We start from the raw sequence: 16,297 nt of genomic DNA, 5'->3' as shown, positions 1-16,297 counted from the left end.
AATGTATGTCCCTAATATAGTTAAAGGTGTTTTTGGGGCGTCTTTTTAAAACCGACTTTATAAAATATCCAATTTAATCTAAATTGTTTGCGAACCTAAGTAACGAGCTTTATGAAAGGTAACAAAATTTGAACAAATAAATTATAATATCAAAAGATATGAGTTTAGTTTTATTATGGTTATTCTGCTTTCAGACGATAGATATTGTGGATGATGTCCAGCGGGGGTTTAGTAAGTTCATGTCCCATAGAGCAAAATTTTCTTAATTCACAAATAAATTCCCTTCCACTCGGAGCATGGTAATAAAAACTTGTTTAACGAAAATTTAATAAGTAAGTAAGTAACAGGAAGTTTTAATGTCCTTGGGGATTCCATCCTAACGGCTGGCTCTTCCTCCCCTCCGATTGTAACTATGTCACATTACCGCTAGAGATACGTATAGCATTGCTCTAACTTTCTTGCTTGCTACACAATCCCTTTAGCGGTCAGTAGATGTACCAAATGGGCTGACAAAACTACATTTTTAGTTCACCGGAGTGGGGTCTGGAACCTGAAACCTTATGATTACTAGTCGAATGCACTACTACTACACCATCTCACAAATTTACTCACAAACAACTAATTATCAAAAACGATAGCAAAAATATATGCATCATATGCGCGTTATTAGAACTTCAAATTACGAGAGACTGAATTTTGCAAGTCGATTTTTCTACGTTCCCTTTAAATAAATTTTGAGAATTGTAAACAAAACTGAAAAGATTTATGTACAAATTAAAAGATCTTGGAAAACTAACATACATAATTAGTATTTCGTGTTCTGAAAAGTTCTTGATTTTTTTCGTGAAGTTTGTTTCTCGTAAATAGCAAAAGATTTATCTGCTAAAAGTATGTAGGGCCGTCTAATAAATGCTTAATAAAAAGAATAAAGTGCTATAATATTAACCATTTGCCTATAATTTAATGAGAAAAAATGTAACGCAAAATGTAACTGGACATTATACTAACTTTGAATCACATTTATTAATGAGGTATTTTGACATGTTGAAATGGTATTAAAATACTAATTCAGAAACCTATATATCTAACTGCTTATCTCTCAAAATTATTATAAAACCCATCTAGTTTATGGCGATCCGTGTGACATTAAATGTCGTAAATTTACGATAAAATTTTCTTCAGCCCGTTTGGCTTGCATGATCCACCGTTACCACAACTTGCATTTTGTGTAGGGATTCATTTTGCTACCAGCTGGACAGTTAAATGCATTTGCAAAGTCCCGATTGTTTTGCAATGTTCCTCGAACTCTATAAGTTACAAAAAACATGGCGATAGTATTGCTCCAACATTTTACCAACTTACCAACTTACCAACTCACCAACTCACCCAACAGGCAATAAAACTCTTTAACAAAAGATAGTTCTTACCTTTCCATGTTTGGACTGTGCACATCAGTTTTAAGTTGACTTTGAAGTGCTTTATCTGTTTTAGCTGAGCAGAAAAACTAAAGAAAAAAGGGAAATTGGGTATGAATGGACATTGTGACTTGCGGCACTGATGCAATGCTAAGAATCTTTCTTTACCTGAGCAAATGAAATGAAAAACAATTTTTCATTTGAGTCTGCGACATCTTTTAACAATGGCTGTTTCCCATGCTTCTTTTCCCAATCTTTAAATGCCTGAATATATTTTTATTTAATAGTTTCCCTTCAGGCCTCACAGACCTAATGAAAGAAGTATACTGCAACTGTCAGTAACATTAAAAAATTATACATTACTTACCTTGTATGCAATTTGAATTCCTCCATTGTCTGCGATGTTTTCCCCAAGTGTTTGTTTTCCCTTTATCTAGTTATAATTTTATAATTTATCAGATATATATAAATATATAGAAGAATTTGTTTATATCAGGCTAATTCCATGCAACGTTCTCCTAAAAAAGTTCGAGAAAAAAATTTCTGAGCTCACGCATTAGTATTATCTAATTATTTTTTTTTGCCTGTTCGACAATATTTCTTGTCCAATTATAATGCGTAGAAATTGTTGATAGGGCAATGATGAAAAAACAATTCGTAAAAGATTGCGTTTGCTCACTACTGCGAAATGTCTACTGCGAAAGATTCAGAAAGTGCAATAACTTGAATAAAGAGAAATAAAACAAAAAATGAACAAAATAAACAAAATAAAACATAAAATTTATTGCCATTCTTGTCACAAAAAATTTGTTTATTTCGTTAAAACGGGAAAAAAGAACATCAAATTGTTAATCATTTAAAAGGCGGGAATAAAATAGACAATAGTGGACAATAGACACGTGCATGGTATTACTGAATTTTCCCGTTGAATTCCTTTTCGATGACAACAGTTAAGAAAATGGGGCGCACAGGTTGTCCTCTACTGAAATTTTTTTTGTTTTTAACGAATAAGAAAAAGCGCGCTTTTTTGGAATTTATTATTCAAATTATTTTTCAGCAAAAATATTTAATTCAAAATATTATCTATGGAATTAGCGCTATATGTGTTTTTCTGCAAACATTGCATCAAACCATTCTAAACACAAGCGATATCAAATGTACTTACATAATCACCTGCTACTTCTACAGCAGAATATTGATTAATAAAACATTTACTTCTGTCATCAAAATTCGTAACAGAAGAAGACGTCCACCATGAATTGTCTTTCTCACGAAGGTTACCATACTTGTCAAACCAGCGACCTATGAAATATGCATACAGTGAGAAAAGATTAACAAACTATCTCAAAAACAAAATGACAGCAATAAATTTATGCTTATGTCAGCACTTTTTCTGTGACGTTACCGGCAGCTTTGTATTCCTCTAAAATACCACTATTACCACTATACTTTAATTCTAGAGCGAAATTTCACATTCTGGTTGAAGTTTTTGATAGTTAAATAAAAGATATTTCACATAGTTTCCGGTTTTTACATAGTTTGCATGAAAAAATGCCGTAATCCCGTTGTAATTTGTAATCCCATCGCACTATATAATCCAATTTTATCGCATTTTGTAACCAATTTTATCGCACTTTGTAATCCTAAGCCTATGGCTCTTTTATTAACCTAGTATCACACCTTGTAATCTCGCCCTGTCACACTTCGTAATCCCCTATATTTTTGCGAAGAAATACTCCTCTCCTATATTTATGCAATTGTTTTTGTTAAGTAAGGTCTTAAATAAAGGGAAACAGATGACAGTTACAGTGATACATCTTTTCAGTTTACACAACACGTAGAAGAAATTGTGATAAGTAACATTTACATTATTTGGGTTATTCATAAGAAACTACTGGAAAGCTTAGAACAGATGTGCAACACATGTAAAAACAAAGATGGGACAGAAAACACAGTGCCAAAAAAGAATATCAGATAAGTGTTACCTGCAGAGAAAAATGTGATATTAAAAGTTAAAACAGAGAATCTTCTCCCTCATAGGCACGAAACAGCCAATATTTGACACTTCAACAGGTTAAAAATGTTTGAACAAAAAGTATTTACATTCGTTTGATAAAAAAAATCTGATACTCATCATTTTAAATGTATTGAAAAGTGTGAGTGGGTTGGATTACAACGTGTGAAAGGTCGACGGATTACAAAGTGCGAAATGATTAGAAAGTGCGACGGGATTACAAAGTGATACACTACAACTAGCTACTCTGGATGGCTAAATAAATGTGTTCGCTGCTCAGATAGGCTGATGTGACAATCTATATCAAACTTGTATTCACATTTTTCTTTTTATGAAGTTCGCAGGACAAAGAATTTCCGATTTTCAAGAATCATGTTGCTCACAAAACAACGTTTTCAGTTGCCACAAAAGCATTGCAAGTGTTTACTTCAATAATCCTTTTTCATCAACAAGAAAGTCAAGGTTGCGTGCACCTGTGTTATCAAAGCCATGTGTCATCTCATGTCCAATAACAGATCCTATGCAACCAAAATTTACTGCCTTCGGGTAGTCTGTCTCGAAATAGGGTGGTTGAAGAATAGCAGCAGGAAATGCTGAAAAAAAATGATAGCAAAGAGAAAATACATTGAAATTCGCCCGTCCTTAATTTACCGCATTTCGTGTCTCGCTACTACAGTTACCATTTTGCGTGACAGACAGGCAGATGTGTACGGGTATTATAAAATAGATAAATGAGAACAGCGTCTAATTCGACAGTACATTTATTAACTTCACAAGATTGTAAACAAGATTTTTCCAATATAAAAATGAATGAGAAATTTATTTCGCGTCTCACCTATATGATTACTTCGAGGATTGTAGTATGCATTGATTGTCGCTGGGGTCTGAAGCCAAGTATTTCGATTCACGGGTTCCCCATGCTTTTTTAATGCACCGATTACCGCGTAATGATTTAAGTACAAGATGTTGTCAAAATAGTTCGAACCGTTAATCACCAACTAATTGAAATAGCACCAAAGGAGGAGTAAGGAATTTTAAACATTTCGATTACATTTGTTTCGGTTTAGGTCCTCCCTGATAGATATGGCGAATACCTCCCTGCAGAATCGTTCGTTAGTTGAATACATTTTGCATATCAGCTTGCAGGGAGAATGGTTTATCTATTTTGGAAAAGATGTACCGATTTGGCTATACTTACCCCAGTGTATTTTTCATCTAATTTTTTAGGATTCAAAATATAAGGAGGATAACCGATTTGTTGAACAATTGCGTCAATTTTTTCACTAGCAGCTTCTCTTGTTAAACTGTCAAGCCAGTTAAGTGATGGTAGAATCTCTTTAAATGCTTTTCGTAGATCACCAACCATTTTATTCGCCTAAGTAGAAAACGGATTTTAATGAAGGGATACACAGAACGCATTGCTTTCATTTTTCTGATAAAGCAATTGCCTTTCCTTTTACATTCTGATATACCATATCCATAGAAAATAACGAGGTATATATGGAGATTAAATTTTTAAAAACTCACTTCATTGTGACTTTCTTTCGAGAAATTTACTTTCTGGACGAACGCAGCTCCAAGTGCTAATCCAAGATGCTTATCTGTCACTGATATGCATGTTTGCCATTGAGGAAGAGGTTTTACTGGACCACTTATTGCTGTCGTTAGCTTTGTAAATATCTTCACAATATTATCGGGTAAAGCATCCCAGTAATGCATCACAACTTTTATCAGCATATAATTATGGATTGTGCTATAATATGGGATTACAAAAGACTGTAATATGTTAGGTACTTAGCAATTATATTATAGCGTTAATGGTAGGATCAGCTATACAGAACACCTAGATTGATAGGTCAAAGACACCTTTCATTACTAAGTGACTAATAGTTTGTAATTTGCCTATGAAGCCACAACATTTAAAGTTAAAAAAAATTATGGTCTGCTCTTGCAGGTGTTTAAAATTTGGTGTTTTGATTCGCTGAACAAATCAGTATCAGAGCATTTGGAAGACTTTTAAAGATAGTGACTTAAGATGTAAGAATTCGAGAAAAAAAGTGCTGAACATTCGTATTCTTCTCGCATTCGCCTCGTATTCGTTCTGCATTTGTCTCGCATGTGTTTCGCGTTTAAGATATTTATATTCGACACGAAAAGTGTGTTAAAACTGCGAAGTTCTTCTTTATTTTTCTACCAAAAAGATTATCGCCAATGCCATTATAACTTATTCGTCTTGTTTTCTAAATTATAGGGTCTCCACAAGCTCCTCGTTTATTTAAGTATGCACTACACACGGCGCAAATTAAAATTTGTGGAGGGTGTAAAATTCTTAGGACGAAAAACTACCTGACAATGGATACTGAAACAGTATGGCTGCAACCAAGAGGATGAAAAATTTCAAAAATATTTCACCTTTCTAGATAAATACATTTTGTCTTCACAAACCCAGACAAACGAATTAGTGTCTGTCTTTTCACTTCACAGAATGTCCTGAATAACTTTTTGTTACTTTTCAAAATTTTTCCAAAAAGAAATATTTCTTACTTGTAAGACGTGTCTTCAAACAGGCTATCAAGCTGGCGGAAATATTCGCGATTCGTTATAACCACTTTCTCTTGTGCTGAAATTTTCTTACCAGTGTCTTCAAAAGCGGAGTTCAGGAAATCCAGCCAGCTAATCTAAGTTGAATAATATCTGTAACGTTAATACCCTACCTAAATTGTTCAATAAATTAAATTGTTATCTTAGCAAGTTAGTATCTAGATAAATAAATGATAAGTTAAGTCACTTAACTATAAAAATGAGATTTTCTTCTAGAGGTTTGCACATTGGTTTTAATTTTTTTCTTTTTTCAATTATGTATTCTATTTCCGAAAAATCATAATTCACAATCACGGATTTAATTTTTTTTTTCAACATTTTTATAAGTAGTATCCCATTTTGACAGAAATTGCTACAGTGCAAAACAGAACCATTTGAAGTAGAAAAGTAACATTTTTTTTGTCGACAGTTCTTCTCCTTCTTTGAAATAACGTATACAATTCTGCTTATTTGACCACTGAATGATCGTGTAATTTTTTTTTTTACTTTGTGGCGTTTCTGCGCCCTTCTGCGCCCTTTGACGCCCTTTTTACGCCCAAAAACTCAATACTAAAAAAAGCTTGAAAGCAAGCTATAAGTCTTAAAAAATTGTTGGTACGAAATATGGAAAAAACAAAATCTGCAATATCGAGAATATAAACTTAAAATATTAAGCGCATTACACACTTCACCTCAAGAAAGCGGTCCAGGCTAGTGGTAAAATCCACTTTATTCTGGCCAATTTTCTAGTATACTTACAGTTGACATGTAGGTTGACAGTGATGCCACAGTTGTCGCGTAGTATGAAGCAGATGATTTAGTTTCGCTTATTTTCTACAAAATTAATTATTTCAAAAATATAATTTTACCACTAAGTCACTTCTTTGTAAAGTCTATTATTATTATCATTCCGAATATTTAGCCAGAATATTCATACTTACCTCTTGAAGACTCAGCTCAAACTGATAAATGTCTGAAGCAATTGTTTTACTTTCCATGTATGCCAGTCCACCCGAGAATTCTTCCACCAGTTTTTGCATCAACTCTTTATACAGCCTCCGAACTTCTGTTTTTGATATTGCTTTTTTGAGATTTTCTTCTTTCAAGAATGCGCTCTTGGGATTTCCAAACTAAAAAGATAAAATTTTAGACTACATAGATAGAGCACCTAAAATTCACTCATCTCTTATAATGATACGAATTGTCTATGATGCCAGTGAATGTATTCTTTTTTTTTTTTTTTTTTGAAGTTGCTGAAAAAGGTTTGTCCGTTTTGCCAGAAAGAAGACCGTGTGTTTACTTTATTTATGTTACGTGATAAAAACGACTAATCCTGAACTATTTAGCGGCTGACTTTCAAACGTACATATGTAACGAACCCTACGTCATAAATATTTTTTTGGTAAAGGGCAGGATGTAATCCGGCCGAAGTTGATTTTTCCACAGGCTTTATCGACTAATAAGAATAATAGCTACTGGGATGAGGACTAGACACAAAAAAACAGGGTGTTCACTGCATATATTTGCGTGCATTTAGTGCTGCAAATGTTTCTACCAACAAAAAAAGCTGCGGTAACATAATTTTTATAAGAACAAATGCAACAAGAATGTACATTTTTTAATCGTAATGGATTTAGAACCTTACATTATCGCACTGTTTACTTTAAAGAAGTGTTCTTGTAAATAACTAGTCGTTAACATGTGAGAAAAATCCACGTATTCGCTCGTCGTACATATTTCGGTCAATAGTTCTTACTCGTCATAGATAATCCGGGCGTTTTTACTCGTCGTAAAAATCCCAGGCATCGCCAAATCAATTCCTGCGTCCGTTGCACAAATGTTTTATTCATCTGCCATTTTGAACAAAACATGGCTATTATTATGAAGACTAGTTGTTAACCCGTGGAAAAATCCACGAGTTCGCCTGTTCTTTAAATTTACCCGTCGCAACAAAGTGGATGAAAATATATCGCATTTAATATTCGTGTTTCCGTAGCATCATTTTCTAACTCAGTGGGGGGTCCGCGTAGAGACAGACGGACGGAATACGGCTATTATAATAGAGATATGATATTATTTCTTGATTAAGAGTGTTTGCCCAAGAATTTAACTGCAGTGTATATAATTACTATTTCATTGAGTATAATTTCTTTAACCATGTGAAAGTTGCTAGCTCTTGTTTAAGTCATGAACATTTTTTTATCACAACAACTGTATATATATTTGACATAATAAAAAAGGCATTCTTAATGCATCAACGTACCTTATCGGTAAAAGAGTTGGAAAGAAGTCACCAAATTTTGTCTCAGTGAATAATATTTCCTTACCAACCAATTTATTCCCCCAACTATATTAATCGATCGATTTTATTTTTTTGCCATCAAGGCTTTTTACCGATTCTTGCTAAAAAAACTCAAAATAATGTAGGATACAAGGGTTGGGTATTTCCAGTTTAAATTTTGATTTGAAATTGTTATTCAAAAAAGGAAACAGGTTAAATTCCTTTGTAATGTATTTTGCTTTCTATCCATTTTAGAAGTAGTAAAAAAATGGTGACTATGTTGGTAAAATATAGTCGATAAAAGTGATTAGTCTTGTGCATGGGACTGGCACTTTTAACATTATTTTATTCATAGACCCCTGCTAGATCAATTCGGCAAGATGTTTGTAAGCAAGTGGTAAATATTCAATCTGCTTACTTGTATAACGTTTTTGGTAGAATGTTTCAAATCAGGACCAACAGTAAATGCAAACAATGGAGAAATTTTAGCTTCTCTAAAGACTTTTTTTGCTAATGTATTGATTTTGCTTGTCTTTAGATAATCATAGGTGCTGTATGCAACTGTTTTGAATCCACCTAACTTTGTTAATAATGTTTCCATCGGTGTTCTACCCAATTTATTCTTTCCGTTTACATCCATGCAACTCTCAAATAATCGAAACATATTTTTCTTTGCTTCGCTGTCTAACGGTGCATTCTCCTTGTTCTGAAAAATTGATTTCTCGATTTTGTAGAGTCTCTCCTGAAGTTGTGTGATGGTTGATATTTCTGATTTTCCATTTGGGATTGGATTTTTTGACAACCATCCACCACATGCGTATTTGTAGAAGTCATCGCATGGATTTACAGATTTATCAAGAGCTGATAGGAAATGTGATCTCACATGTTTACATATGGTGGTGTTGCAGTAATTTCTTTCTTTGTGATCATCGTCTTTGCCATGGTGTAAATAAACTGACACAAATATACCCACCGCAATGGTAAGAAAAACAACTGCAACCACTGCTATTCGGATAATAACGCCTTTCCTGCCGTGAGGATTGTTAAATTTCACGTATGGAACCATATTTTAAGCAACCCAAATTCTCGACCACTTTTTCAATAATTACTATGATTATAAAAGAATATTTGTTAATGTATGTAATAAACAAATCACATACGAGCTATTTCGTACTTTAATACTTTTAATTGTGTGTGTGGACAAAAGTATATAGTACAAAAAAATACAAAAGTTCAAAACAACTCATGAAAAATGTGACAAGACGATGCTAAGTGTTAAGCAAAACGACTTTTGCTTTAACGTTTATTTCCTTCCTGCAATAGTCAAAAAGCAATAATAGATTAAATTTTATTCTATGGTAAGACTGCAAAACACTAAATGGTACAGTACTGGTACTGTATGTGTTGGGAAAGGGGATAAACAGGAATAATAAAACAAAAATACTTTCCAAAGATACCTCTATATAATCTATAAGTTTAATACAAAATATGCGGCTATTAGAGGGTTAATAATCAACAAATGTCTTTGTTGCTGATAAAAAAACTGTGTATCATCACAATTACGGACGTCGGCTTGCAAAAGTCAAAAAGTAAAAAAACTCGATCTATTTTTTGTCAGGAGTACAAAAGAACTACTTATCAAGTGAGATAGTACAAAGAAAATAAAAAAGCTGATTTTAATTAAGAATTTGCATATCAAACATAAATTTCTCTATAATAGCAGTTCATAAAGGGAATTAAAACAAATATGCTTTCAAAAATCTTTATTGTTATGGCATATTAGTATAAAAAATTGCAGCTTTCAAGTAGTTGAATGTCATATGTGTCATAGGAACTTGAAAATCAATTGCAAGCTTCAGTTGAAATTTTTAATCGACCTATAGTATTTAGTTAAAATAAAGTTTCTTAGCTAAAGAACTTAGCTTTCCTTCTTCTTTAGTTAAATAACGTCATCGCCTGTTACTAAATCACTAGATAACTTGAAAACGGGTGATAACGTCAATTGTTTCATTCCGCGTGACTGACTGGGCACCATCTCAAACAAAGATTGGCTCAATTCCCAAAGCTTGGCCGAACGTTTAACGATCAATGACTGGTTTTTCACTGGCCAATCAACTGATCTTGTGTAATAATACGCTATTTAGATTTATAAATAGCCATATGTGGGGCATTTTTGTGAATCGATAACCTGATGCTGTCTTTGCAAACTAGCCGTTTTTAATTTTACTTATTGTTGGTGGGAAACTTGATTGGATTCATGATTTAGTGCGGTTTGAGAAGGCGAGTCTGATGCGACAGAGGAAAGATTCTGGAAGAAATTTAAATCCAAATAATTTGTTTAAATTTTGTAATGTTTATGTAATTTTGAAACTCACCTACGTAGCTATAACTACAATCTTGGACATAATATTATTGGAAAAGGTTGATTATTTCTCGAACTGGCCAAATGGAATCGCCTTGTCAAAACTCTGCAGCCGGCAGGCTGCAAAAAGCTTCGCTTTGGGAGATGCGTAGGCCAGGTAAATAGCGTCGAAAATGCGCTACTGGCAGTTTCAGCCGTGTCTGCATTTCGGACCAATCCACACGACGGCCCGCTAAGGTGCTAAAATTCGGTGCGATCATTGACAAGTTCGTAATGCCTTTGTCTTTTTTATTAGGAAGAACTATGAAATTCGGCCCTTTTTTGCAATAAATTAAGTCCTGGATTGTAGCTAGCTGGCTAAGCGAAACTAACACATACAAATTTAGCACACTAACTAGCTAACTATTTCTTTATTATATTGCTGTTTTTTATCATTAGCTTATATATTTAATCATGAGCTTAACCGGGAGGCTACTAATCATACAGGCAGACATATGAAGCGAGTCAGCTTTGCTAAAGCAGGCTGGCTCTTTTTTTTAACGCAGGATGAGTTGAATAGGTGGGCTGACTCGATTCATATAATATCACTTTGGCGAAGCAGTGCTAGGTTGCAAAAGAAAGAGCATGTACGTTGCAAGCTAAATCAAAAAAAAGCATTTGTCATTACAAACACACTGCTTATCTTAATTGTCAATATCCGACGTCACAATTTTTGTGATTGGGATGCCTTGAGAAAATACAAAATTAATGTTTGCAAACAGAATGTATTTTATAAAAAATTACAGTTTGAATCTTTTCATAAAGAGAACTGATGACATGAAAATGTTTTTATTTTTATCTATATATTTTTTACGGTAAAGTAAAGTATTTATCAAACAAACATATCATATTGGAAAAATACATTCTCCTCTTGTTGCAGAATTTATTTTTTGTAAATTTTGCGAGACATGATTTTACGAATAGGGGCAAATCACCAAAAAGGAAAACTTATCTTTATTCATAATAATTTTAAAAAGTTTTCGTGAAAGCCAAAATATTTGAAAAATTTGTACTTTTACAGATGATAAAAAATAATGCAATATGCATGCACTTTCGCGGACAAAAAAAACAGTATGAAGAAAAAATTGCAGACAGAAACTTTCATTGTTAACAAATTATCAAACGTCATAAAATCGGACACAAATTACTTTTAAGGAGAAATCCCTATAGTGTTAAAATCATAACCTAAAATCTTCATTTTTTTACCTTTACCTTTTATTTACCTGTTTAAATCCAGATTTTTGAAAAGTTACTTTTTTATTTCGCCGAACGTCCTCTCCATCGCTGAGAGTATTAAGTTTAACCATTTAGATAGATTAGAATATATTTATAGCCTGTTACAGGAGTTTTGCGTAATTACATATATTATGTTCCAGTAACGTTATTTGTTGTGGAATAAAGGAGCCGTAATTAAAACTATTGTAATTAAAAGTATTGGTAGCCCTTGCGTAAAGTACAAGCATTTTTTACACAATAAAACAAAGTGAATAAAGTATAAGGCGATTTTTCGTGGAAAATAGCGAGAAAAAGAAGATACTCATTTGGATCTAAAAGCAGCCTTTTATGCTCAATGTCGTTTGAAACTTTCTTGTACATAAACAAAGAATATTTTTACTGTCCTATCCATACTGTATGTACATTTGTACGTTAAAGCAACGTTTTCATATTTTAACAATATACGGACAGCACAAGCGCTGCACCGTGGCCATGTTCAATACGGTTAAAGTTTTTATTATAGGACTAAAAATTACGACAGTGAAACCGCTCCGGTGATAACGTGGTCAATTTTAAATCTCTAATCAGTATATTTCAAATTTGAAATAGACCGGGTTGTAATAGACTTTTCCCGAATTTCCTAATTATGTCAAATTCAATTAGAGAGGTCGATACTAAAAATGATTTGTATCCCTAAGTTCCTTAGCAAAAGGTGGAACAAAATACCTAATTTCGTAAATATTTCTGTTCGTTAAGTGCCTCAATTCCGAGCTGAAAGTTACGCTCAAACCCTTCATATAGCCGAGCTTTTCAAGAATAGCCTCGTTTTCAAAATAATTATTTTCTTCAAATCTAAATAAAATCCAACCACAATATTATATTGCTCTAAAAACTTCAGTTTTGTCATAATAATTTAATATTCTATCTATACGTTATTTAAAAATCAAAAAAACACTATTCAAGTTTCATTCAATCCTTATTTTCATAGTTTACACAAAAAAGAAACCCTATTTGAAAAACTGTTGAATATTTGAATATTTCACATTGGAGACAATACGAGTTGCATCACCAAGTGCTTTTCTCAGGTCGACAAATTGAATTTGTTAAAGCCCTGTTTACACTCTAAAATTTGAATTAGGGCAGAATTCGTGCTGAAGGGACTGAAAAACTATTCGAATTATAGAAAAGTTCGAATTAGAGAAATTTGAATTGTAGAAAGTTTTTTATAAGAGTTTCTTAAGAAAATTGACAGTAACTGGGCACTTGTTCGAATTATAGAGATTCAAATTAGAGGGAGTCGACTGTAACATTCTCTGTAACATTTCTCGTGCTATTTTGCGTTAATGAGCTCTTGTATCATTTGTGAATTAGGTTCACCACGTTCGAGCAATTTTTAAATCAAGCTCAAGCTTATTAATCCCAAATAGCCCTCGAAACGATGTTATTACTATACCAACTTAACTTTACCATAATGTGTCGTATCAAAAGAGCAGCAAATATTTTTGGTTTCATACCTTCTTTCTCATACCAGTTAAATCATGTGTGCGAGTTTAACCTTCCCAGTTTCACAACTGAAACTAGCTTATCATTGTATAATAAACCCTTTAATAAAGCTAAGGGAGCATTGATGTTGTCGTATAAAACACTCCTATCAACAAGAAATATAAATTTTTAATTAAATGAAATTAATTACCCTTCCACTTATGCTGCATAACTAAGATTTATTTCATTGTTTATACTTAGCTACCCCTGTCTGTTGATTTCACAGTTCTTTTTATTTATCTAATCAACAAAATGGCGGTTCTCATCCCCAGAGCTCTTAAAGCCTGGTTTCCACCAATGCGTGTATTGATAAACATATGCTATTTTAAAAGATAAAGTTGATAGCTGGGAAAGCTAAAAATGAACGCATGACGATTTTACATGCAATAAACATATGTTTATGCATGCGTTTAATATCAAAAAGTTTTGATATTAAAATCATGCGTTTAACACGAGTTTATTCTACATTTAAGATTTTTTTTTTTACCGCCAATGCACCAAGTGAGAGTGACTTTTACGAGAGCATTGCACGAGTTGAAAAAACGACAGTGACATAAAAAGGAAAATAATAATACGTGGTGAAATCTAAAATAAGAATATTAGTAGAAAGGTCACTGTCTGAGCTGTGTCTATGAAAGAGCTGACAATGGATATAAGGAAGTAACAAACATATGTTTAATAATAAACGCATTTGGTGGGAACTAGGCTTTATTATAAACCTGGATAGTAGCTCTGGATTCGTCACGTGATAAAAATACACCACTATATGTGATAAATTTTATGACTCGAATACCTAACTGCTTAGTTGTTAACAATAATCGTTCGTAATTTGACATATCCTCTGTGAGGACGAATTAGGTTTGTACCAAAATTTACTTTATCCCTAGCCAAATTATTCTCTCGTTGTGTTATACTCACCAATTTTACTTTATATTAAAACTCCAGATTGGGTTATGCACGGCTGCCTAGTTAAAAAACGTCAGGCCCTATAACATCGGGGGCTGGGCTAAATCCCTCCCACCCATTTAAATAATATGTTGGAAAATGATTAAAAGAGTCCACAGAGATTTTTAAGCACTGGCGACGAGAGTTTTGTCAGTGATAAAAAGTTAATTATAATTATTTTATTATTCCAAATAAAGGATAAGTAAGTATTGGTATCATGGCAACGCTTTGATTCCTAAGTAAATGATTGGCTAGAATATGCCGAAAGAATAAAACAATACTTCGTAGTAAATGACATTCATGATAAAACGAAAAAAGCCGCAGTATTTTTGACAATTATAGGCTCAAAGACGAACAGTTTATTATAAAATTATTGACACAAAAAATCCTTAATCCAATTCTACTATATAGAGTTGATTGATACAGTAAATAAACACTTAAATCCGAAATATATCGTCATAGCTGAACGGTACAAGTTTTATCAAAGACAACAAGAAGAGATCACTTTTAATATTTACCCTTCGAAAATTGTCTGAGCACTGTGATTTCGGAACGTTCCTAAATCATTTTATAGAGACAAATTGGTGTGTGGTAAACAGAGTTAAAGCATAAAAAACGTTCATTATCTAAAAGGAAATGGGATTTGCATAGGGCTATCCAAAAAGCTACTTCGTTTGATAAAGCACACACACAGAGTTTAATTATGTCGAACGAAACTCTTTCTTGAAAAACTGGACACAAAAGTGGTTTAAAAGATTAACCAAGTACTCCATCGCAGAAAACATTTCATGTTATCGATGAGGAAATACAGATTGCCGTGCTAGCGTGTGTCCTTATACAAAATTCATTTATCAGGAATGCAATACAAAGGGACAATTAGCAGAAATTTACAGAGCAGCTAAAAGATCACAACGAGTAAAAAGGATATGCAAGAGACCTTTCCCGAATTTTCCTAATTATTGACTCAATTAAAGAGGACGATTCCAAAAATTAATTCTTATCCCTAATTTCCTTAGCAAAAGGTAGAACAAATACCTAATTTTGTAAATATTTCTGGTTACGGTCAAACCCTTCAAATAGCCGAACTTTCTAAGAATAGCCTGTTTTTAAAAGAATTATTTTCTTCAAATCTAAATAAAATTCGACCAGAATATTATATCTCTCTAGAAACTTTATTTCTGTCATGATAATTAAATATTCTATCTCAATATCCTTATTTGAAGAGCACAGAACCGTTATAAAATTTTGAATGACGCCATAATTATTATAATTTATGAAATTCTGGAAAGGTGTAAAAATAGATCTTGAAATAAATGGTAAAACAACAAGATAGACACCCAGCTAAATGTTAGGCTTATTCACCTTAGTTTAGGCTAACTTACACGTTTTCATAACTGCAGACGATGTCTCGCTATGTAGCAATTCTTGCTACAATAGACGAAGTAAACAACTTAAAAATCAAAGCAAAGCAAACACACTATTATTATCCAAATTATAAAAACATGAACTCAACCTTTGTGTATGTGCGCATATGTATTCAATTTTTGGCAACAATATACTTAAATTCCTAAACAAAAACCAACCTACTTCTTAGATGATATCACCACAAATGTAAAAACTGCTAACCTTATCAAAATATATATATATTAGCGCATTACCCTTCCTTCTTTGAGAGTTAATTAAAAAACTGCTAAAATTAATAAGACGCGATTAAGTGACTTAATAGTATTGGTAATACTAAAATAATTACTTTTCATGTAAAGGCTAGTTTCCGGTACTTTTTACTTGAACGAATTAGTTATAGCTTTCTTTCCTCCAAGGTTATAGATACTGCATGACAATGCTCTATGAATTAAGCTAAACGAAGGCACTAAAATCCTGAAGTTCAACGCTTAGAATCAGAT

At 32.9% G+C, this 16,297-nt stretch overlaps 1 protein-coding gene across 2 annotated transcripts; it reads right to left on the bottom strand.

Moving 5' to 3' along the window:
* Nucleotides 1-1,004: 1,004 nt before the first annotated feature.
* LOC130636284 (neprilysin-4-like) lies at nucleotides 1,005-16,026 on the bottom strand. 2 transcript variants are annotated; one of them, XM_057445951.1, is made up of 14 exons: nucleotides 15,981-16,026; nucleotides 8,709-9,398; nucleotides 6,951-7,139; nucleotides 6,769-6,843; nucleotides 5,974-6,107; nucleotides 4,957-5,182; nucleotides 4,628-4,804; nucleotides 4,265-4,427; nucleotides 3,903-4,022; nucleotides 2,581-2,717; nucleotides 1,783-1,848; nucleotides 1,584-1,679; nucleotides 1,428-1,504; nucleotides 1,005-1,307 (listed from the first exon to the last, which is right to left on the bottom strand). In XM_057445951.1, the coding sequence occupies exons 2-14, from the start codon at nucleotides 9,354-9,356 to the stop codon at nucleotides 1,208-1,210; spliced, it is 2,208 nt and encodes a 735-aa protein (XP_057301934.1). In that variant the 5' UTR covers nucleotides 9,357-9,398; nucleotides 15,981-16,026; the 3' UTR covers nucleotides 1,005-1,207. The 2 variants fall into 2 exon arrangements, with proteins under 2 accessions (XP_057301934.1, XP_057301935.1); XM_057445952.1 differs by lacking the exon at nucleotides 15,981-16,026 and adding an exon at nucleotides 13,421-13,551.
* Between the last annotated feature and the right edge of the window lie 271 nt (nucleotides 16,027-16,297).

The sequence above is a fragment of the Hydractinia symbiolongicarpus genome, chromosome 3 (genome assembly GCF_029227915.1).
Source record: "Hydractinia symbiolongicarpus strain clone_291-10 chromosome 3, HSymV2.1, whole genome shotgun sequence".
In the NCBI taxonomy this organism is placed as follows: domain Eukaryota; kingdom Metazoa; phylum Cnidaria; class Hydrozoa; order Anthoathecata; family Hydractiniidae; genus Hydractinia; species Hydractinia symbiolongicarpus.
The sequence above is the reverse complement of the archived record's forward strand: the minus strand, read 5'-3'. Positions and strand labels throughout refer to the sequence as shown.

Excerpts from the sequence above, each read along its gene's own strand:
- LOC130636284 (XM_057445951.1), bottom strand. The coding sequence starts at position 9,356 with ATGGTTCCATACGTGAAATTTAACAATCCTCACGGCAGGAAAGGCGTT. Across the intron at positions 6,844-6,950 it reads TTGAGCTGAGTCTTCAAGAG|AAAATAAGCGAAACTAAATC; the intron begins GTAAGTATGAAT and ends TTAATTTTGTAG. Across the intron at positions 4,428-4,627 it reads TAGATGAAAAATACACTGGG|TTGGTGATTAACGGTTCGAA; the intron begins GTAAGTATAGCC and ends TATTTCAATTAG.